General features: G+C 51.3%; 1 protein-coding gene across 2 annotated transcripts in view; it reads right to left on the reverse strand.

The window, feature by feature from the left end:
• VRK3 (VRK serine/threonine kinase 3) overlaps positions 1–22,502 on the reverse strand; it is a 34,196-nt gene that overhangs the window by 2,465 nt on the left and 9,229 nt on the right. For both annotated transcript variants that reach the window (XM_086690502.1, XM_086690501.1), the window contains exons 6-14: positions 17,795–17,859; positions 16,150–16,216; positions 15,154–15,238; positions 14,772–14,877; positions 13,228–13,320; positions 11,625–11,757; positions 10,403–10,523; positions 2,585–2,643; positions 341–489 (exon numbers count right to left, since the gene is read on the reverse strand). In XM_086690502.1, the coding sequence (XP_086546628.1) occupies positions 341–489; positions 2,585–2,643; positions 10,403–10,523; positions 11,625–11,757; positions 13,228–13,320; positions 14,772–14,877; positions 15,154–15,238; positions 16,150–16,216; positions 17,795–17,859 (878 nt within the window). The remainder of the gene's footprint in view (positions 1–340; positions 490–2,584; positions 2,644–10,402; positions 10,524–11,624; positions 11,758–13,227; positions 13,321–14,771; positions 14,878–15,153; positions 15,239–16,149; positions 16,217–17,794; positions 17,860–22,502) is intronic.

Below are 22,502 nucleotides of genomic sequence, written 5' to 3' on the forward strand. Positions count from 1 at the left end.
AGAGAAACAGAGGGATGAAGAAAGAGACAGAAAGATGGAGAGATGAGGACGTGTTGGCTCTGTTTTCCCGGCCTTGAATCCAGTCATGCCTACAGCTTCCCCCTTGGAATTTTCTAGCCACAAGAGCCAACCAATTGGCCCTTTTCCTTCAAGCCAATTTGAGCCAGGTTTCTGCTATGTGTGATTCCCCGAGGGCTGGATGGTTCAAGAACCCTGTGGAAAAATCCAGCATCTAACTGGGAGGTCGGCCCTGCTGGAAACCTTAAATGGCATCTGGGAAGCAGGGCTGGCGGAGGTGAGGGAGGGGGAAGACTCACAAACTGCTCCTACCGGAACCCACCTATGGTATCATCTGGAGGTCCAGGGGGTCGTAGGCTGACAGCCGCAGATCCTGCAGTAGGGCTTCTAGATTGTTCCTCAGTATGGTGTAGGGCGGCTTCTCGTCGTACTTCAGGGCCATCACCACCTTCAGGTACTCCTGCAGGGTCTCTGCGGTCAAGACACCCCCCACCATAGGAGAGACCTGAGAGGGGCCTCCAACTCAGAGCCGGGGGGGCTGTGCCCAGTCTCCACCACGGTGCCCATTTGCTCAGTGCTTCCTCTGTGCCTGCAACCGCCTTAGGCACTTAGATTAAAAAAGATTTTGGGGGGGGGGGAGGGGCGCCTGGGTGGCTCAGTCAGTTGGGCATCCACTTCGGCTCAGGTCATGACAGCTCAGAGCCTGCAGCCTGCGTCGGATTCTGTGTCTCCCTCTGTCTCTTCCCCTCCCCTGCTTGTGCTCTCTCTCCCTCAAAAATAAATAAAAACATAAAATTTTTTTTTTAATTTTTTTTTTTTCAACGTTTATTTATTTTTGGGACAGAGAGAGACAGAGCATGAACGGGGGAGGGGCAGAGAGAGAGGGAGACACAGAATCGGAAACAGGCTCCAAGCCATCAGCCCAGAGCCTGACGCGGGGCTCGAACTCCCGGACCGCGAGATCGTGACCTGGCTGAAGTCGGACGCTTAACCGACTGCGCCACCCAGGCGCCCCAAATTTTTTTTTTTTAAATGAGCCCTTACAGAGCTGGAGGGGACAAGTTATCCATTTCTTTCGGCCTCATGTTTAATTTTTTTTTTTTAACGTTTATTTATTTTTGAGACAGAGAGAGACAGAGCATGAACGGGGGAGGATCAGAGATAGAGGGAGACACAGAATCTGAAACAGGCTCCAGGCTCTGAGCTGTCAGCACAGAGCCTGACACGGGGCTCGAACCCACAAACCATGAGATCATGACCTGAGCCGAAGTCAGCGCTTAACCGACTGAGCCACCCAGGCGCCCCTCGGCCTCATGTTCAGAGAGCAATGCAGAAGTTCTACAGAAGCGACACTAGGAAAAAAAAGAAAAACAAAGACACAGCCTAAAACTCCAGTAATGGGGACTGGCCATGAAAATGATGGTGTAGGGGCGACTGGCTGGCTCAGTGGGTTGAGAGTCAGACTCTGGATTTTGGCTCAGGTCTTGATCCCAGCCAGAGTCTTGGGATTGAGCCCTGTGTTGGGCTTTGCACTGGGCACGGAGCCTACTTAAGGTTCTCTCTCCCTGTCCCTCTGCCCCTCTCCCCTACTGGCGTGCTCTTTCTCTCTCTCTCAAAATAAAAAAATAAAAATAAAAAACAAAAAACAAAAAACAAAACGAGGTTGTAGTGGATCTAGGAATAAGAACACAAAAGCCAATGTTAATTAATGAAAAAAACAAGATGTTGGGGACGTGGGAGGCTTGGTTCATTAAGCTTCTGACTCTTGGTTTTGGCTCAGGTCACGATCTCATCGTTCGTGGGATCGAGCCCCATGTCGTGCTCTGCACTGACAGCATGGGGCCTGCTTGGGATTTTCTCTCTCTCTTTCTCTCTCAAAACAAATAAATAAACTTAAAAAAAATGCAAATTGACCAAAATGTACGTAAGGCAAGCTTATTTTCATTTTGTACGTGTCCCTCTGCCATGTCTGCCACCTCTCCCATCCTGAAGTGGAGATACCTGGCCACCCGCTGAGTCTGGGTTGGCCTTGGGATTTGTTTGAATGTGGCCGAGTGCTGTCCAGGGACCCCCATGCTTTGTAGCTTCCGTCCCTGCCCTCTTGGAAAGCTGCCTGAACAGTGCCTCGGGAAGCAGCCCGGAGCTGAGGCCTCCCAGCGTCAGCGCCAATCGCCAGACAGGAGAGAGGTGCACTTGAACGAGCCCGCCCCAGTCGAGCCGCCGGCTGGCAGCAGCAACGTGAATTCCCCTCCCCCGCTCCCCCATAAGATCGGGAGAAGGTTCACCCGGCTGAACCCGGCCCACACTCCAATCCTTAACAAATTTTCATAGAGAAATACAATACTGTGTGTGTGGTTGTGTATGTGAGTGTGTGTTGTTATTCTTATTCGGAGATGCTTCTGAATTTTGGGGGGAAGGTTTTTTGTTTTTCTAGAACAGGCACGTATGCACACGCAGCTTGGAAAACTCAAAGAAAGAAAGGTGTGTGAGGGGGCAAGAGCCGGATGGACCCAGGTCACCTGGTCCCGCCATGGCCCCCAACTGTTCTTTCCCTCTTAGGACATACCTGAGGGACTGATCCAGCGACTGCACTGTCCCACGAGGGCCTCCGGGTTGTCAAGAAACCTGACAGGACAGAGGTGTATGCAAGAGGTCTTTTAGGGAGGCGAAAGCAAACTTTTTTTTTTTTTTTTAAGTTTATTTATTTATTTTGAGAGAGAGAAGAAGAAGTGGGGGAGGGGCAGAGAGAGGGAGAGAGAATCCCAGGCAGGCTTTGTGATGTCAGCGCAGAGGCCCCATGCGGGCCTCGAACTCACAGACCACGACATCATGATCTGAGCTGAGATCGAGAGTCGGATGCTTCACTGGCTGAGCCACCTGGGCTCCCCAGGAGAGCCAATTTTTAAAACAGAAAGTCTAGGGGCACCTGGGTGGCTCAGTCGGTTAAGCGTCCAACCCCAGATTTTGGCTCAGGTCATGATCTTGTGGTTTGTGAGTTCAAGCCCCACACCGGGCTCCATGCTGGCATCATGGAGCCTGCTTGGGATTCTCTCTCTCTCTCTCTCTCTCTCTCTCTCTCTCTCTCTGCCCCTCCCCAGCTCACTCTCTCTCTAAGTAAATAAACTTAAAAAAAATAAAAAATAAGTAAAACAGAATGTCTACTAGATGTACAGTAGACTCTTGTGAATTGTGGTAGTTGTGCCCTGTAGCGTGGCCTCAAATACGGAATTAGTGAATTCTAAACCATGCTTCTAGGGGAAACGTAGTATCACGTTCCTGCAAGGTTCTGGTTACAACGGTTTTATAAACTGATCACTACTTAATTTTGTCTTAGGTGTGTTTGTGCTTAAAGATACTATGTTTGGGGCACCTGGGTGGCTCAGTCGGTTAAGCATCCAACTTCAGCTCAGGTCACGATCTCACAGTTGGTGGGTTTGAGCCCCGCGTCGGGCTCTGTGCTGACAGCTCAGAGCTTGGAGCCTGCTTGGGATTTTGTGTCTCCCTCTCTCTCTGCCCCTCCCCTGCTCGTGCTCTGTCTCTCTCTCTCAAAGGCAAATAAACATTTAAAAAACCTTTTTTTAAAAAAAAGATAGCATGTTTACTATAATGTTTACTTAACCACATTGAGCTCACAGCCAACTATTTTCTCTGTAAGGCACATCCCAGCCTTCTTGCACCTAGGAACACTAGACAGCTCTTTAGCACCATGCATGGGGCCATTTTTTTTGTTTTTTTTTTTTTTTTGAGAGAGAAAAACAAGAGTACAAACAGGGGAGGGGCAGAGAGAGAGGGAGACACAGAATTCAAAGAAGGCTCCAGGCTTTGGGCTGTCAGCACAGAGCCCGATGCAGGGCTTGAACTCATGAACTGCAAGATCATGACCCGAACAGAAGTCAGACGCTTAGCCACCATTTTAAACTGCAAAAGCGTAGGGGGCGCCTGGGTGGCTCGGTCTGTTGAGCATCCAACTTCGGCTCAGGTCATGATCTCACAGTTTGTGAGTTCAAGCCCCGCATCAGGCTGGCTGCTGTCAGCACAGAGCCTGCTTCGGATCCTCTGTCCCTCTCTCTCTCTGCCCCTCCCCCGGCTTGCACTCTCTCTCAAAAATGATTAAACCTTAAAAAAAGTAATAGCAAAATCATCAACAAGAACATCTGGAAAATGGGCGTTAAACAGACTCCATGAAGGACCCCTGTTTATCCTGAGATCTGAAATGAGAAGGCAGAGCATTACCTCGTTTGAACTCAGCTGGGCCTGTGTGCATCAGACAACTCAAAATTGTCTCCACTCTGCGTGTGTCTGAGGAGGCCTGGGAAGCACTGTGAGTGCTGATTCTGGGGTGACACATGCATTTTAGTGAGCAGGTGAATTCACAAATATGGAATCTGTGACTAACGAGGACTACCTTTCTTTCTATAAACGCACACGTGTACTTGTAACACACACACACACACACACACACACACACACACACACACACATCCTCTTGGACTACTCAAGAAAAACAAATTCAGGGGTGCCTGGGTGGCGCAGTCGGTTAAGCGTCCGACTTCAGCCAGGTCACAATCTCGCGGTCCGTGAGTTCGAGCCCCGCGTCAGGCTCTGGGCTGATGGCTCAGAGCCTGGAGCCTGCTTCCAGTTCTGTGTCTCCCTCTCTCTCTGCCCCTCCCCCGTTCATGCTCTGTCTCTCTCTGTTCCAAAAATAAATAAACGTTCAAAAAAAAAAAAGAAAAAAAAAAAAAAGAAAAACAAATTCATCCAATTCCAGGGTGCCTGGGTGGCTTAGTCGGTTAAGCATCTGACTCCTGGTTTAGGCTCAGGTCAGGATCTCAGTTTGTGAGATCGAGCCCTGTGTCGGGCTCTGTTTGATTCTCTGTCTGCCCCTCTCCTGCTTGTGTGCGCATGCACTCCTGCTCTCCCCAAATAAGTAAATACGCATTTAAAAAAAAAAAAAAAAGAAAGAAATTCATCTACCTTCTTTGCTCCATTCTCACTTGGAATTTCCACTATCCACCCAGTGCCTGGGGGTGCTGTCCTTGCCTCCCCCAACCGCAGGCCGAAGTCCCCAAGCTCCACCCTCTTGCTCCCCAACCCTCTCTGTCCCATCCCCTTTCTGGTCCAGTTCAGGCCTTATCCTACCTCCTTGGACCTCAGCTTCCGCCCCAGCTTCCTGCACATTCCCCACATGGCCCTACAGAGTTTCTCTGCCCGGAACGGACTCTGTCCCTTCCTACTCACAGCCCTCAGGGGACTCCCCAGGGCCCTGGGGGAAAACCCCTGGCACACAAGGCTGCCAGCCCCTGTGGCCTTGTCTCTCTGGCTTCCTTCCTCCCTCCCATCTCACACGCCAGCAGCACCAAATGCCTTCTACTCCCCTAACTAGGTCAAGCATCCGTGCCCATCTCCTGGCCTCAGCATGTTGCTTCCTCTGCCCTGGACAGCCTTCTCCTAGCTTGACCCCTGGCCGTGGCTGCTCTCCCTTCAGGACACTGCTTGAGGGCTGGTCTCCTGGAAGTCTCCCATGACCCCTCCAGGCAGAGAAAACAGATCCCGCCCGATGGCCTGTGTGCTCTGTGCATAGTCCACGGACGCCCCAAGGCACTGTCAGGACACAGGAAGGGCTGGGTCTGACCTTCGTGTCTCCTGGCATCCTCAGGACGTGTGTGGCGAATGGCTGAGTGATGGCACCAAAGTCTGTGCCCCTAGGATGTTGTAAATTGTATAAGCGACTCTACCACTGGCTGTCGGTGTCCGTGGGACGTTCTTGCCCAGACAGCACCCTTAAGAGCAGGGAACGAATTCGACCAGCACCTGTGCTTTCCCAGAAAGGGACTTGCACACCAGAAAGCCTTGAGGAATCAAAACGTCTCTTTTTCTTTCCCTCATTCATTCCATCCTGAACTAGAATGTACAAAAACTGAATAAATGTTGAACGAACGGAAAAAGGCCATGCACACCAGTAGGGCGCCCTAGAGGCCGTCAGGTTCCAAAAATGTGCATGTGGCAACATCGCCCTCTCGTGGTCCTTTTTGTCACTGCCTCGAATCACGGGACAGGGGCTGGGTGGAGCGTCTATAATGAGCACATCACCACCATCACCACCCCCTGCTGAGATTCTTGATGTTTCAGACCTTCCCTCTGTGGTTGTGGTCAGGCTCCGGGGCTCGGGAATGAACTCATACTTAAATCACGGATGTTAAAATTATTACTAGGACCTATTTTATTTAAAAATGTTTATTTATTTTGAGAACAAGAGAGAGTGTGCATGAGCACACGAGCAGGGAAGGAGCAGAGAGAGATACGCAGAGAGAGAATCCCAAGTTTGCAGAGCCCGACACGGGGCTCGCTCCCATGAACTGTGAGATTGTGACCCGAGCCGAAATCAAGAGTCAGATGCTCAACCAACTGAGCCATCCAGGCGCCCCTTGGACCTATTTTCTTTACTCTGGACCAATTTGGCAAGTGCACAGCCTTCTAGAGAAGCATATCCCGTTCACTGATTATCTCTTGTGAAGGGGAAGGTGGCAGAGATGTGAAAAGGGGGATAGGGCTGTTCTGGGGAGTTAGAGGAAGTAGTGGATTCGGAGAATCCAGAGGATTCGACCCAGTGGAGCCTCAATGGGTGATTTCACTGGCGACAGGCAGTGCCCTCAGCTGATTCACATCTGGGTCTCCAGCATTTCCCTGGCACAAAAATGCCGCCAGGAGACAGGTTCTAAATGAATGAATAGGTCATGTATGAGCTCTCCTATCTGTCGAGAAATCTCGCCTCCCCTTGCCTGCCTGGGAAAGCCGTCTGCTCTGTACAGACTGAGTCAGGAATCTCTTGGGTAAAGGCACCCAGTGGCCTGAGGCCGGGTAACGTGCCTCCCCTCTGCTCCCACAATGCTCCCGGGGCTGCCTCCACCTCCTTCCTGCCCGTGTCTCCTCCCAGCCTGGGAAGCCTCCCACGGCTGGGACCGCGTCTGCCTGACCTGTCTGTCCACGCTGAAGCCCAGGCCTGTGAATGAAGGCTCACGCGTTCTTTCCTTATTCGTTCATTCCACAACTGTTTCATGAGTGCCCACGATGCATCAGGGGCCATTCCGTGAGCAACACGGTGACAAAGAGAGCTGGTGTGGCCCCTGCCCTCACAGAAATGGGACTAAAGGTGGCACCGTGGAAGAGTCTCCGGCTGCCGTCCACTGCCCCTTCTCCCCTTCAAGGGCAGGACCCCAAGGGTCAGCAGCCCTAGGCTACAGACGTTTTCCAGCCCCCACTGCAGCTTGGGTGGCTATGCGACCAAGGGATGCATGCCACTCCCAGGCCTGCCCCGTAAGAGCAGCGAGAGACGGTGACCAGCAGAGTCAGCGCCAGAAAAGGATATGTGGGTGTTGAAGGGCGCCAAGGTGCCGTTACTGAGAGGGAAGTAATCTTCCTCGTCCGAACCATCGTGTTTTGGGATCTCCTGGTAAGAGCAGCTCAGCCTTATCTTTAACATGACGGAAACGCACAAAGGAGCTGTTCACAGGCCTCAGGCACACGTAACGCCTTGGCAGTTGGGCCGTATGCTCCTACTAGCCGTGTTCCTAAATTCTGCGACTCGTTTTCCCTTGGCTTCATTTCAAGAATGGAAAGCTACTAGAAAACTAGAGAGTAAGGGCAAAAATACACTCCAAGAAAATAGGGCAAGGGGCTCATGTTCTGGAGGGTTCTGAGGCTGCCTTCTGATGCAGAGATTGCCTGTGAAAGCCTGGGAGCCAGGGGTCTTTCTTTCCCTGTCTCTCCCTCCTCCTGCAGAGACGTCAAGGGCACATAAGCGCCCTTATATGCCAAAATGAGACATCCTCCTTGCCTCACTACCCTTCCGGAGGCGACTCACCTGTCACCACTGTCATGAGACCTGCCTGGCCATTAAATCTAAAGGAGCAGTGAGTGCCCACAGCCACACTCAGGACTCCAACCTGATGGCCCCAACCAGTCTGGCCTGTGACATGCTGTGTGCTTTACTCATTTATCTCTTTACTGTTTTGTCTCCCCCACTAGGGTGTGAGTTCCCTGAAGGCAGGGATGTTTGGCTCAGTTATTCCTGTATCCCCAGGGACTAGAGCAGAGTGTGGTGCCTAGACGGTGCTCAGTAAGTCTCTGTTCAGGGGCACCTGGGTGACTCAATCGGTTGAGTGTCCAACTTCGGCTCAGGTTATGATCTCACAGTTCGTGGGTTCAATCTCTGCATTGGGTTCTGTGCTCTCAGTGCGGAGCCTGCTTCGGTTCCTGTCTCCCTCTCTCTCTGCCCCTCCCTCACTTGCTCTCTCTCTCAAAAAGAAATAGACATTAATTATGTGCCAACATTCCATCCTCCCACATGGCTTTGAGGTGAAAGAAACTTCTCTGGAGTCGAATGGCCTGGGTGTGAGTCTAAGCACCTCTACTTAGTAGCTGTGTGACCAGGACTGATTACCTAAGCTCTCTGTGTCTCAATCATCAGCTTACCTCAGAGTTGTTCTGAGGATGACACAGGGAAACAATGGGTGCAGAGCCTGGCACAGACAAGTGTTATGATAAATGTTCGCCTCGAATAGAGGTCATCAGGTAGGAGCGGGCCAATGTGACAGGGGCAGATCCCTTCCTCTGAGCATGCACAAGCAGGAAGCCTGATGCAGTGGGGGTGAGAGAAGTCCCCCACCCCCGGGGGGGAGTGTTTAAGTAGAAACCTGAGGGAATATAAGATTCAGGGCACGGTACCATTTGTGCCAATTAAATGCACACCCAACAGTGACATCACGTATTTTTCAAGGATACATATACATCCAGACAAATTCACGAGTAGTATTTGGAGGCAGTGAATTAGCAACGTAGCTCAAGTTAAAAAACACAGCAGTAAGTGAAAGGAAGCAAGAAACAGAATGAAATTCAGAGCTCGGTACCATTTATGCAAATTAGATACGGTCGTCATACATCATTCAAGGTTGCAGACCTATCTACACAAACATATTGAGAAGCAGTAGTCAGAAAGAGTCAACTCAGTACACATGTGACAATGCGGTTAAAATTGAAGAACACAGTGCTGAGTGAAAAATGCCAAAAACAGATGAGATTTAGAGCAGAATACCATTTATGCCAGTCAAACACACACACAATACCACCACCATCATGCAAGTTTTAGGAAACAAATACAGTTAAGCAAACATCTGTAGAACATATAGTACGTATGGTTGAGTGGGTGTCCATGGTTGAAAAAGATAGTGGGGAATATAAAAGGGAAAAAATAGAACGAGAGAGAGTCTCAACGTGAACCAGTAACACAGCACATTAAGAACTGAGGAGCACAAAAGGACTCAGTGCTGTTCCCTAGAGTTTTCCCTCTTTCCACTAGGCACACTTCCCCTGGGCAATCTTTCTCTCCTAGGGCTTCTAGTGACAACTTCTGAGATACCAATGAGGTCTGAATCTCTGTTTACACTTCACTCCTGCCCTTCAGACATGGATGGCCAAACTATCTTCTAGGTGGGCCCTCCAGGATGACTCCTAGGCAACTCTCACCACCCCCAGTCTATCTATACCAGGGCTTGAATCCTAACCTCTGGACCTTCAGGGCTTTCCTGTGTCCAGCTGTCTACTGTCCTTGGTGCTGAGGACCAAAGTGCTCCCTTCCCTCGGAGCCCAAATGCCGGCTGTCCATGGTCCTGAATCTCACACAGCCACGCTTCCCAGCTAGTCTCCCGCTGTCCTTGGTGCTGAAGACCAAAGTGCCAGTGCTCACTTCCCTTCGAGCCCAGCTGCCCGTGTCTGCCTGCGGTCCTCGGTACTGAACCTCACATGGCCCCACTTCCCTCTGCATCCAGCGACTCTACCCCCTTCACCGCTGCCCTTGGTGCTGAATGCCTAAACCAGAACACGCAGGATCTGGGGGTTTTACAAGCAGAGGGTGGGGAGAGGAGGTATGGACACGGGTGGCCGGTGTAGCCAGACGCTGAGGCAGAGTCCAGGCGTAACTGCTCAGGCTTTTCATTTGTATGAATGAGTCATGGTGCCCTGTGCATAGTGGGCATTTTCTACAGGTCAGGCTCTGTGCTGAGTGCTGTGTAGCTGACTCCCCTGAATCCTTCCATAGACCCTGCTAAGATCTCATCCCACGGAGGATACTGAGGCTTGTGAAGGTTAGGTTGCCCACCCTACACCCTGCAGTGGGGAGGCTGGCGTCTCACCACAGGCAACATGGCTCCAGAGCCCACGCTCCTGTCTGCTGGAATGAATGCTAGAGGACACCCCCGAGAGCTGCAGAGGCCTTGACTCTGTGGGACACTGCTTCCCCCTCCTTTTTGTTCCCTGGTGGGTTCTGAGCTTCTGCCCCACCTGTGGGGGTGCCAGGCCAGTGCTGGCTTCTGCTGACCCCTAGACTCACTTCTGTTTCAGCTTCATGATCTTTTCGGTGTTGGGAAGGCAGTTTGTCCATGGCAGGATCCCGTACAGCCACTTCAGCAAACAGTAGCCCAGGGTCTGGAGGTCGCTGCGGCGGAAGGGCCCTGGGAAGGGAGGGCAAGAGGCGGCAGCTCAGTCCAAATGCTCTACTCCCTGACAGATCCACCCGCTTCCTTTCTCTCTCTGACTGAACCTTGCCCTCATGGACTCAACCATCTAAGCACACGAGCTTTAGTCTGTTCATTCACTTTTCATTTGCCTGCTCTCGCGCTGTGACCAGTCTCTTTTACTCTCGTTCACTCTGTCAGCCATCCTTACCATCCCCGCTCTCACTAGCTTACTCCCTCATCTCTTGTCTTTCATTCATTCACTGAGTCCTCGGCTCTGTGTACCAGGCCCCATTACACCTTCTTAAATCCCAGACAAGAGTTTGGTTGGGTCCCAGCCCTTGACAGTCTAATGGGGACACAGTACAGTGTGGGATTACCTGAGCTGCAGGGGAAGCAGGACAGGGTGAGAGGGAGCCCAGAAGGATGGGCAATGAAACCAGCCTCAATAGAGGAGGTAAGGGAGACTGTCTGATTTATTTTTATTATGTTTCAGACAACAATCTTTGTAAACACTGAGAGTTGACTGTACCAGACCCTCCGATATTGGAAGCACAGGGACCACCCCTTTCTTGGGGGAGGTCAGTCTGGTGGGAGGACACAGGCAGGCACATGGATGGCCATGACATCAAGGGATTTGGGACAGAGAGGCTGAGACCTCCTCAAGGAATCTTCTCCTCAAAGTACTTTCTTTTTACTTATTCTGTACATTTTCCTTGGATAATCTCATTCCTCTCCCAGGGCTTCAGCTGACAGCTCCTGAGATACTGCTGATACCTGGGTCTCTGTCCAGACTTACTCCTGGGCTCCAGACTCTTGGGCAACTCTCATGTTCTAAGCCGAAACCAGATCTCGAACCTGAACCTCTGAGACTCGGGGGCCTCCTTGTGTCCAGCTACTCGCTGCTGTCATTGGTGCTGAACGGCTGCCCTCCAACTCCCTGATACGGCCCATTCATGGTTCCAAATCCCCATTATGGCTCCCTTAGTGTGACTCCTGTGTCTGGCCACCTGCGGTCCGTGGCTGTGAAAAACCCAGAACTGCCCTTACATGAGAAGTGTACCTCCATGGTCCCGAACCCCTTCTCCAGACCCTTACCACATCCCTTGTGCAGGTCAAGGCTAATGAACTCAAGGTCCCCCTCATGTGGGCTCCTGCTGCCTTCCACATTGGCCACGTGTTTGCCACCGGGGGCATAGCGGAAGGTGAAACCATAGCCTCCCAGCATCACCTGGGTGGACATGGAGAGAAGCCATTCAGTTTGGAAGTCACGAGCTTGGATTCTTAAGTCAGAGATTTCAATCACGGGTGCAATTTGAAACAAGTGCATGCCGAACAGTACAGACGGGTGTGAAATGAAAAGAACCCAAACTGACCATCCACAGCTTCCAACCCATGCCCAGAAGGAACGACTAATAATCGTTTCTTATGCATTGTTTCGAATAGCTTTCTTTGAATACCTGGTAAACACACGGATGCAGAAGGGGCTCTAGTTTTCCACAAAGGGAAATTATACCTCTTGTTGACATCATTATACCTCTTGTTGGACACCTGGTTTTTGCATGTTTTTAAAGTGGGCTGCACACCGAGTACAGAGCCCAATGCGGTGCTTGAACTCACGACCCTGAGATCAAGACCTGAACTGAGATCAACAGTCAGACGCTTAAATGACTGAACCACCCAGGCGCTCCTCCGCAACAGCTTTTTGCATTTTAATGTTTATTTATTTTTGAGAGAGAGAGAGACACACACAGAGTGCGACTGGGAGAAGGGCAGAGAGGGAGACACAGAATCCGAAGCACGCTCCAGGCTCTGAGCTGTCAGCACAGACCCCGATGCAGGGCTTGAACTCATAAACTGCGAGATCACGACCTGAGCCAAAGTCAGATACTTAACGGACTGAGCCACCCAGGTGCCCTGTTTTTGGCATTTTAGTAGTAGTTCCGGGTATTAAAATCTGGAGCCAGATAGACCCCCACTCAGCCGTGCCTGAAGCCAGCGAGGTTCTGGCTTTTTCCACTCAATGGGCCACAATTTGCAACACCCCTTAAACGTTTTCTTTTTAAAGCCATGTTAAATCAGGTTTCTATCATTTGCAACTGAAAAAGTAATTAGAATTTACTTTAAAAGGTTTTTTAATCAGCACCCCTACCAGGAGTGTATACTTAAGGTTTTCCCTCTTTACTATTACAATCAGTGCTGTCAGAAACATTTTGTACATATATCTTTGCAGAAGCCTGTGAGTATACATATAGGACACATTCCTAACTGGTGGATCAGAAAAACATACCCATTTAAAATTCTGACTATATCCAAACTGCCTTCCAGAAAGGTTGGCCAATTCCCACTTCCAGCAGTATATAAAGAATTTGTTTCCTTACATCCTTATTAGCAACGGATAACCATTCTTTTAAGTTTTGTCTACTCTTAAAACAGGATGTTTTAATTTTCATTTCTATGACTATTGACATTATTTAGGGAGAAACCTGTGGGTTTCTCTTTCTATGAACTGCTTTTCCTATTCGTTTTTCATTATTCTACTAAGTTGCTTATCTCTTCTTATTTATTCAAAGGAGCCCTTTACATATGATAGACAACAATTCTTTATCTGCAATAAGCATGGTGAAATACACGGATGTTTTGAGACAGATGAGACACTGAGCCCAGAGAGCCCCTAGGGTGGAGGGGACCTAGCTATTACCTGGCTCAGGTCCTCTGGATTAACAAAGATGTTCTCAGCTGTCACATTTCCATGGACGTACTCATTCTCATGGAGGAACTCCAGGGCATCCAGCTGGGGGAAGAAAGACAGCCTCTCCATGAGTAGCTTGACTAACACAAAGAGGTTCTGAGGCAGAGCCCAGTGAAGGAATCTCCACTTAGGCCTAGGGTCAGAGGCGCTACTTGTGGTTGGAAGGGGAAAGACTGTTTAAGCCTAACTCTGAGTGAAGCATTAGGAAGCCCCATCTGCCAACACACCCAAGCATGTCTTGTTTTTTTGTTTTTTTTAAGTTCTTAAAATTTTTTAGTAATCTCTATACCCAGCGCGGGGCTCGAACTCACAACCCTGAGATCAAGGGTTTTGTGCTCCACTGATTGAGCCAGCCCAGGTGCCCCGCAATTTGCATTTCTTATGTCCAGCTCTGACTTCTCTACTGAACTCTAGACCCATACACTGAACTACCTGGGTGGTAGTTACATCCTGAATATATCCCCAAGCCCACCTTGACCCCAAGGCTTACCTTTCCACTAGGTTCTGCTTGTTCTACAAACTCTCTGTCCCTAGAGCCCATCTTCTTCTCAGGCCCTGTCCGCTCGTGCCAACCTCGCCCGGTCTCCTTGCCCCGCCAGTCCATCCCCACATGGGCCACAGGGCTTTCCTGCACGCAGAGCTGATCCTGCTCCTCCCTTGCTCCCGATCCTCCTATGGCTCCCTAGTGCCCTCAGGAAAGAGTCCCAGGTCCTCAGCTTGGTGTTCTGAATGATCTGGTCGCTACCGACCGCTCCACATCAAGCCCGCCTTGTCCACCCCTTCCCCCTCTACATGTCACACTGAAGACACACTGAGCATGTAGACCTTCAGGACTCTTAACACGTCACTCCCCGGCCACTTCCACCTCTCCGGCAACTTAAATTGGGTCCTCTTATCCTCCATCATAGCAGAGGGACATTTCTATTCAGAGGACGTTTGCGGCTTGTCAAACTGTTTACTTTAAGATCATCCTCCCCCACTAGACGTAACAACCCTGTCTGTGCTACTCCCAGCCCCTGGGACGGTGTCAGACACCCAGCAGGGACCTGATAAATATTTAATGAAAGGATGGATGGATGAGGGAATGAGGGAATGAGTGAATGAATGAATGAACAAATGCCTTCTGCTCTCTCCTATACAAGCCTCTGCCCAAGCTGTATCCTTGGCCTGGAATATTCTCTTCACAAATCTCCCCTCCCACTCTCCACTCCCACTCCACCTGGCACCTTGCTATTTCCCACTCATGGCTTCTACTAGGAAGCCCGGCTGAGCCCCTCTTTTTAAGGCTGGGGTCCCTTCTTCCACCTCTCACCTGGGAATGCTCGTCACTCTGGTTCTAATGGCCTAGTGCCCACCTGTGCCTGTCAAGCACTAGCCCCCGGTGTCTAGCAGAGGGAGACACGGGTTGAATGTGTCAATGAACAGGCCAACTGGTAATCTAGGACCTAGTGCGCCATCCCCTGGATGGGAGCCAGCAACTTCTAGGTACATACCAGCCGGCAGGCCATCTGGAACACAGACCTCACCGACATTATATGCTTTGGGTTGTCATCCAGCACCGACTGAAGGCTCCTCCCCAGGGTGGGAAACACCAAGAACCTGGAAGATAGGAGTATCCCAGGAGGTGGGAGAGATGACCGGGGCAGGGGGGCAGAATCCAGGCCACCAAGGAGGGACCGTGGCTGGGTGGCCACAAGGTCCCGGTCCTGGGCAAGATCAAGGGTTCCTGATTGGTAGGGGATCAGCGTGGCTCAACACTGTGGAGAAAGAAGCAACTGGCTAGCCAATGGCTCCGGGGTCCCAGCCATGCCTCGTCACGTGACGGGGAGAGAAAGAACGGGACCAATGAGGTGGCTGGCACGTGAAGTGACTCACCTGTACCTGTCCTGGTGAATGCCAAAACCGACACAGGTGGGGATGGCCAGGAGGGGGGTCGAGTTCAGCTTCTTCCACTTGTGCACTGTGGGAGGCAGGGAACTGAGAAGTTAGAGTCCACCTGGTCCTGGGCCCATAGCCCGTTCTCAGAGCGGAAGCAGAGACTGCCTGAGCCCAGGCAGGACCCTCAGTCCTCCCAGTCAGAGACACCACCTCTGCGAGTGGGTGACAGCAGGGTGGGGACAGGGTGGGCATCGCTGACCTCGGGCTGTCATCTGTATCTGCGGGTGACAGGGGGTGAACGAGGCGGAAAGCACATACAAATCTGGAGCGGGAGGCCTCAGAACAACAGAGTAACCTCTGGATTCACACGTGTGACTAGTAAGATCAGGAAACGTCTCCGCTGGTCCTGGCATCATTGGGATGCCTACCCACCTTCCAGCATCTCAGTTGGGTGATACAGATCCAGGGGTGTGCTGGCCAGGGGGGGGGACAGCCCTGAGCTGCAGTGTTTGCCAACTTTCGTGGTGTAAACACTTCCCACCGTGGCCGATTTCGGGCCACTGATCTGACGTGACAGAATGTGTGGCAGGAAGAGATGCCAGCACGCCATCACGCGGTGTTTTCACCAAGCAGGCACAATGGCTGTAAACAACCCCGAGAGTATAGGTCATAGACAATGTAGACAAGTAATTAGGAAGTGATGAGTTCTGAGTATCTGAATATTTATTACTGTTCTTAATACAATGTAGTTGATTGTAGGCTGATGTGATCGATTTTAAGTAATGACTACGTTGAGCAACTGGCCGTGGTACTTCTGATAATTCAACACTAGGCTCTCCAGGCCCACGGTGTCTGTCCTCTGAGGCCCAAGGCCCAAGGCCCAAGGGGTGATGGGGCGCAACTGGGCCTTTTCCCACACCTTCAGGGGGAAGTTAGTTGCTCTGACCAAGAATTCACCGCTCTCTCCCCCTTGTCCATTTCCCTGCAGAATACCTTGCAAAGGCTTGGCCGCCCGCTGGAAGAAGTTCTGCTCAATGAACAAGCGCCCGTCCTTGGCATCCTAGTCGGGAACGGCAGGGGGAAAGGTGTCACAATGCAAGCTCTCAGACAAGGGCTTCAAGGACATTACTGGCCAGGTATCACCCCAGGTTAGTGCCAGCACAACCATCACCAAGTCCCCACTTCAGAACCAAATCCCCTAGGGTGCTGCATGTGAACATGTTATTTCCATTGCCCAGATTTCTTTTCTGATAGGATCCACAAGTTTCCCTAGACATGTGGCCTTCAGCTAAAAACAACATTTCCCAGCCTCCCTGGCAGTGAGGAATGACCATGTGACCAAGTTCTGGCCAATGGAGATGTAAGCAGAAGAGATGTGGGCAACTTTCAGGTTATGCCCTCAAAGGGCTGGGCAGGCTCTCCCTTTTCGCTCCTGTTCCAGTTGGCTGGAATGCAGAGGAGATGGTGGGAGCTGAGGCAGCCATCTCAGCCTATGTGGAGCCGCCCATGTTGGAGCAACGAGAGAGAAAGTGGGCTCCCCTGTTCATGGAACCACAGTGATAGCCCTGGACTACTGCCCCAGACTTACGTGAATAAAGTAAACTATTACTTTTGCTGAAGCCATTAATAATACCGGATCATTTTTTCTACAATGCAAACTGAGTATTTTAATTAAACACAACTAGTACAGCTGGGTTCTTGAGAGCACAGGGCTAAAGAGCTAGGTTCAAAGCTCAGCTCTGCCATTCATTCATTCTTTCTACAGAGCACCTATTATGTGCTGAGCACTCTACTGGCATTGGAGATACAGCAGTGAAGAAAGCAACTTGCATGCTGGTTGCCCCTGGGCCAGTGATGAGTCCCCATTATCTCACCTATTAAATGGGGAAACAGAGTAACCAGCTCACAGGCTTGCTTGTGAGACTCTTAACCCAGGGTCAGGCATGGAACAGGCTCTCGACGAACAGGGGCTATTACTCATCTGTGAGCCTGGCTCCGGAGTCCTCGCTCTGAACCACTCACACAGTCTCTGTCTAGGGCCAGGGGAAGGCACCCGGACTGCCTGCCACAGTATTCTGGGGGGGGGGGGGGCGGGGGGGGTAAGGGTGAGAAAATCTGAATAAATGAAGGGAAGACAATAAAAGTCACCTACAATCCCAGCTTTCAGAGATGACGAGGCTACTAACCAAGACGATACCCTTTTATCAGATTTCATGGACTCCTCAGTGCAAGGACCCCATCAGATTGCTTCTCTGATGGACTCCAACATCCGGCACAGTGAAATACAGTGGGTGCTCAACAAATACATGCTATGAGGCAGACAGGTAGTGGGCAAGTGGGCCACACAATGTGGGTACTAGTGGCTTCATTGCAAGGGTGAGGACACTCAGCCCCTCCAGACTGCACAGCCCAACAGCACCAGAACCAGGGCTCAGGGAGAACTTGACTGCAGCTTCCCAGGTCCCCTGTGATAAAGAACCTGAGGCTGGAGGGAGATGTGCCCCACCCAAGGTCCCACTGCCCCCTGCAGGCTAAGGTGGAGCTCTCCTGCCTGTGCCAGCCCTCAGAGGGGGCTTGGAGGTCAGTGGTGCCCAAGCCCCAGGCCCTCCCCTTGTGACTGCCCCCCAGGGACACTCACTAGTTTAAGCGAGAATCTTTGTTTCTGGGGACTTGACTTGCAGGTGAAGGTGGAGACAGGCTCAGCTGTGGGTGGACAAAACGAACAAAGTTATGATCACCAGGGAAAGTGAAAGTCATAGTCCTGAAACTTCTCAGTGAAGAGCAAGCAACACTTCCGCTTGTCAAGTGCATTCTTGGCTTTCAAGACCTGTTCCTTCCTAGGTCTTGGAAAAGTTCTGTTTTTTCCTCCTTTCTCTCTGCTAATATTCAGCTACACAAAAAGGGTTATTACCAAGCAGGCCTGACTTCTGTCCTTGGAAAGGCTTGCTTGCAAGGGTGGTCCATGGCTGGTGTCTGGGTACTTGGATTTCAGGAGGGTTCCAGCATCACTGAACCAAGCAGAGGGGCCCCCTGTGCCCAAACTATTATGCTGAACACCTGCTTTCCTTCTGGGAGTCTAGAACGTTGGTACGTTCCAGGCAGAGTGTGCCTAAGTGACCAGCTACCAATAAAAACCTGGGGTATGAGATGCCTGGGTGGCTCAGTTGGTTGAGCGTCTGAGTTTAGCTCAGGTCATGATCTCGTGGTTTGTGAGTTCAAGCCCCCACATCAGGCTCACTGCTGTCAGCGCAGAGCCCGCTTCAGATCCTCTGTCTCTCTGCCCCTCCCTTGCTCATGCTCTCTATCAAAAATAAATACATATGAAGAAAAAAAAAAACTGGGTGCTGGGTCTCTCAGGAGCGTCCCTGGTAGACAACACTTCACGTGTGTTGTCACACTTCCTTGTGCATCCTCCGGGAGCCCCCGGGGAAGGGACTCTCAGAAGATTGTGCTGGTCTCCCCTCAGATGTCACTCCGTGGGCCTTTCCCCTCCCTTGACTGTGCTCTGTGTTCTTTTGCTGAAATGCATTGTGGCCCAACTATGTGCTGAGGCCTGTGGGTCCTCCTTATGAATACCTGAGCCTGGGGGGGTGGTCCTGGGGATCCCCAATACACCAGATATTTGCATTTGTCTACACATGTGGGTGAGTACCATGGGATGGATGAAGCCTTGTCCCAGCCCCATCCCCACCCAGGGAAGTGCCGTCACAGGTTGACTTCTGCCCCTCGGGGTCCTCTGAGCTGCAATCCCGGGGCTGCCCAGATCCAATGGCTGATCCAGCCCTGCCGGCTCAACATGGAACCGTGCTGAACCACCACTTCCGCCCCCCAGTCCCCATGGGGCCATCTGAGCCTATCGCTGGGTGGGGGTGGGGGGGGGGCGCACCATCCACATCCTTCCTCCTCTTTCCCTCATAAACACCCTGCCTGCTTGTCCCATGCTGCTCAAGGATAAACCCCGTGCTAAGTGTCGGCTTTACACGCATGGTCTCCCTTTAATGGTCTCAGGACAGCCCCGGAAGGTCTACTATGTTATGATTACTGCTGCCGCCGCCATTGTTGTTAGTGCCACCTGCCGGAGGAGAGGAGAACTGCGGGTCAGAGAGGCCAAGAGAGGCTACTCGCAGGGCAATCAACTCTCTGTGTGACTCTACGCGAGGTGCTAGACTTCTCTGGGCCTCCACTCCCATGCCTGTGAAATAGGAGTGACGAAGCCCGTCCCCAGGATTGGATACAAGGGCTCAGGTGGCCCAGCAGGAATGAGCACGGCAGTAGCTGAGCGCATACCATACATCTGAAGCTAGCTGCATCCTTCACATGCACCGCTCAGAGAGCCCACTCAGCCCCGGAGCTCGGCACCAAGCCAGGCTCATCACGAGTGCTCAACATCATCCGGGGCCCATAAACCAACACACTGTTGTCCATTCCCGAGGCTCTCTGTGCCCTCCTCCACCCTTTCAAATCCTTGCTGCCCCTTGCTCAGCCAGATTGGCGCTGTCCAAGGTGTGGAAATAAGGGAGGTGACAGTTACCCAGAAGCCATCCTTGCCCTCATGAAGCTCCAGCCAGAGCAGGGTGGGAGTCCAGGGTTTACAGAACCCAGGACCGAGGGTGGCCCGAGCCAAGCCTAAGAGAGGGAAATGTGGGGGGGGGGGCTCAAATCTCAGGAGAAAGGGGGGTCCTTTCCACCTGTGAGAAGGGGGCTTGGGGAGATCACCAACGGGTGTCTGGAGCTGGCTGTGGCACCTCTCAGGCATGCTAACAGTACCCAGCTCACAGAGTTCCCACACAAACGGGTGACACATATGCTCCTGACGCTCAGAAGCAGGCAGGGACAGTTGGCAATTTCAGTGCGATCTCAGGCACTACTCTGCAGATTATGAGGGGCTTTTTCTCTTGAGCTCCTCTATGTGGCCCTCATGCCAACAGCCCGCAGAGCCAGCTGGGCGATTCCCATTATACAGGGGAGCCCACAGGGGCCCAGGAAGGGCAATGAGCTTGGTCACTGGCCCCTGCAGAGCCAGGCTATCAATCCAGGGCTCCAGACTCTGGGACGTAGGGAGACCTCTGCCTGATGCAGACCTGATACATGGAGAGCATGCAGACAAGAGCATAGCAGGCAAACAGGTGGAAGCTCCCAGCTGCCAGATGTTGCACCTGGAGCAAGAAAGTTGGTCTGGGATCCAGCATAACCAGAACGAACCGACTGAGCCACCCAGGCGCCCCCACAAGAGTTCTTACAAAGAAGGGGGTTAGGGAAGGTATAACTAGAGAAAGGGGGGAAGGCATGGGCGTGATGGAAGCAGAGAGGAGCTTGATACACCTTGAAGCTGAAGGAAGGGCTATGAGCCCAGGAACACGGGCGCCTCTAGAAGCCCGAAAATGCAAGGAAACAGGCCCCTCTCCACCCCCAGAGCCTCCAAAAGACTCGTGAGACTGATTTTGGACTTCTGACCTCCACGCCTGTAAGAGAACAAACGAATGCTGTCTCAAGCCACTAAGTTTGTGGTAATTTGTTACGGTGGCCACAGAAAACTGACACAAGCCCCAAATCTCCGTCCACAAGGGCACAGACCCAGAGGGTAGTCCTGAACTTGAGCCCAGGCTACTTTTCACAAGCACAGCGCCGTGAGCAGCTGCAGGGATTTATGTGGTGACCCGACACTGGTTCTCCCAAACTGTTCCAGGGAGATGGGGAGGGTGATATTAGAACTCAGGAACTGACAAAGGAAAAGGGTGGCCACTCATAGGGCTGTATGAATAAGGGAATAAGATGGGGGGGGGGTGCCTAGGCGGCTCAGTCAGTTGTGCGTCTGACTTTGGCTCAGGTCATGATCTCATGGTTCATGAGTTCGAACCCCACATTGGGCTCTCTGCTGTCAGTTCAGAGCCTGCTTCAGATCCTCTGTCCACCTCTCTCTTTGTCCCTCCATCATTCTCTGTCTCTCAAAAAAAAAAGGGGGGGGATGCAAGCTGGTGCAGCTACTCTGGAAAACAGTATGGAGTTTCCTCAAAAAACTAAAAATAGAACTACCCTACGACCCAGCAATTGCACTACTAGGCATTTATCCACGGGATACAGGTGTGCCGTTTCGAAGGGACACATGCACCCCCACGTTTATAGCAGCACTATCAACAATAGCCAAAGTATGGAAAGAGCCCTAATGTCCATCGATAGATGAATGGATAAAGAAGATGTGGTATATATATACAATGGAGTATTACTCAGCAATCAAAAAGAATGAAATCTTGCCATTTGCGACTACATGGATAGAAGTGGAGGGTATTATGCTAAGTGAAATTAGTCAGTCAGAGAAAGACAAATATCATATGACTTCACTCATAGGAGGACTTTACAAGACAAAACAGACGAACATAAGGGAAGGGAAGCAAAAATAATATAAAAACGGAGGGGGACAAAACAGAAGAGACTCGTAAATATGGAGAACAAACTGAGGGTTACGGGTGGGCTTGTGGGAGGGGGGATGGGCTAAATGGGGAAGGGGCATCAAGGAACCTACTCCCGAAATCACTGTTGCACTATATGCTAATTTGGATGTAAGTTTAAAAAAATTAAAAATAAAATTAAAAAAAAAAAAAGATGAGCTGATTGGTGTGGTGAACTTAGAGCGGGGCCCACAGTGAGCTAAGAGTGTCAGCTGCTGTCCTAAAAATTGCAATTCTCGGGGCGCCTGGGGGGTTCAGTCAGTTAAGCTTCTGACTCTTGACTTTGGCTCAGGTCCTAATCTCATGGTTCATGAGCCCAAGCCCTGCGTCAGGCTCTGTGCTGAGCACTGGAGCCTGCTTGCTCATCTAGGAAATGGGGCAGCGACAGTGCTGACATCCATTATGAGTTAGCAAGTACGAAGCAAACACACGTCCATATGAAAACGTGTGCGCAGATGCTCACAGCAGCACTAGTCACCAGGGCCAAGTGTGGAAACAATGCACACGTGCACCGATCCATAACATGAAGAAACCAGATGTGGTATGTGCACACCCTGGAATACTATTCAGGTGCAAGGCAGAATGAAGTTCTGACACGTACTACGATGTGGATGGACCTTGAAAACATCACGCTGAGGGACAGCATATAGACACAAAAGGCCATGATGTAGTGTATCACTGCATTTATCAGAAATATCCAGAACAGAGAAACCCAGACAGACAGAGCAGATTAGTGGTTGCCTGAGGCTGGGAGGAGGGGTGTGGGGAGTGGGTGCTTTGGTACAGGGCTTCCATTAGGGGTGATGGGAATGTTCTGGAACTAGATACACATGATGGCTGTGCAGCATGATGAATGGACTACAACTCACTTAATAGTAGACTTTAAAATCGTCATTTTGA

This window comes from Puma concolor, chromosome E2 (genome assembly GCF_028749965.1).
Source record: "Puma concolor isolate L17-30 chromosome E2, mPumCon1.1.hap2, whole genome shotgun sequence".
Classification (NCBI taxonomy): Eukaryota; Metazoa; Chordata; class Mammalia; order Carnivora; family Felidae; genus Puma; species Puma concolor.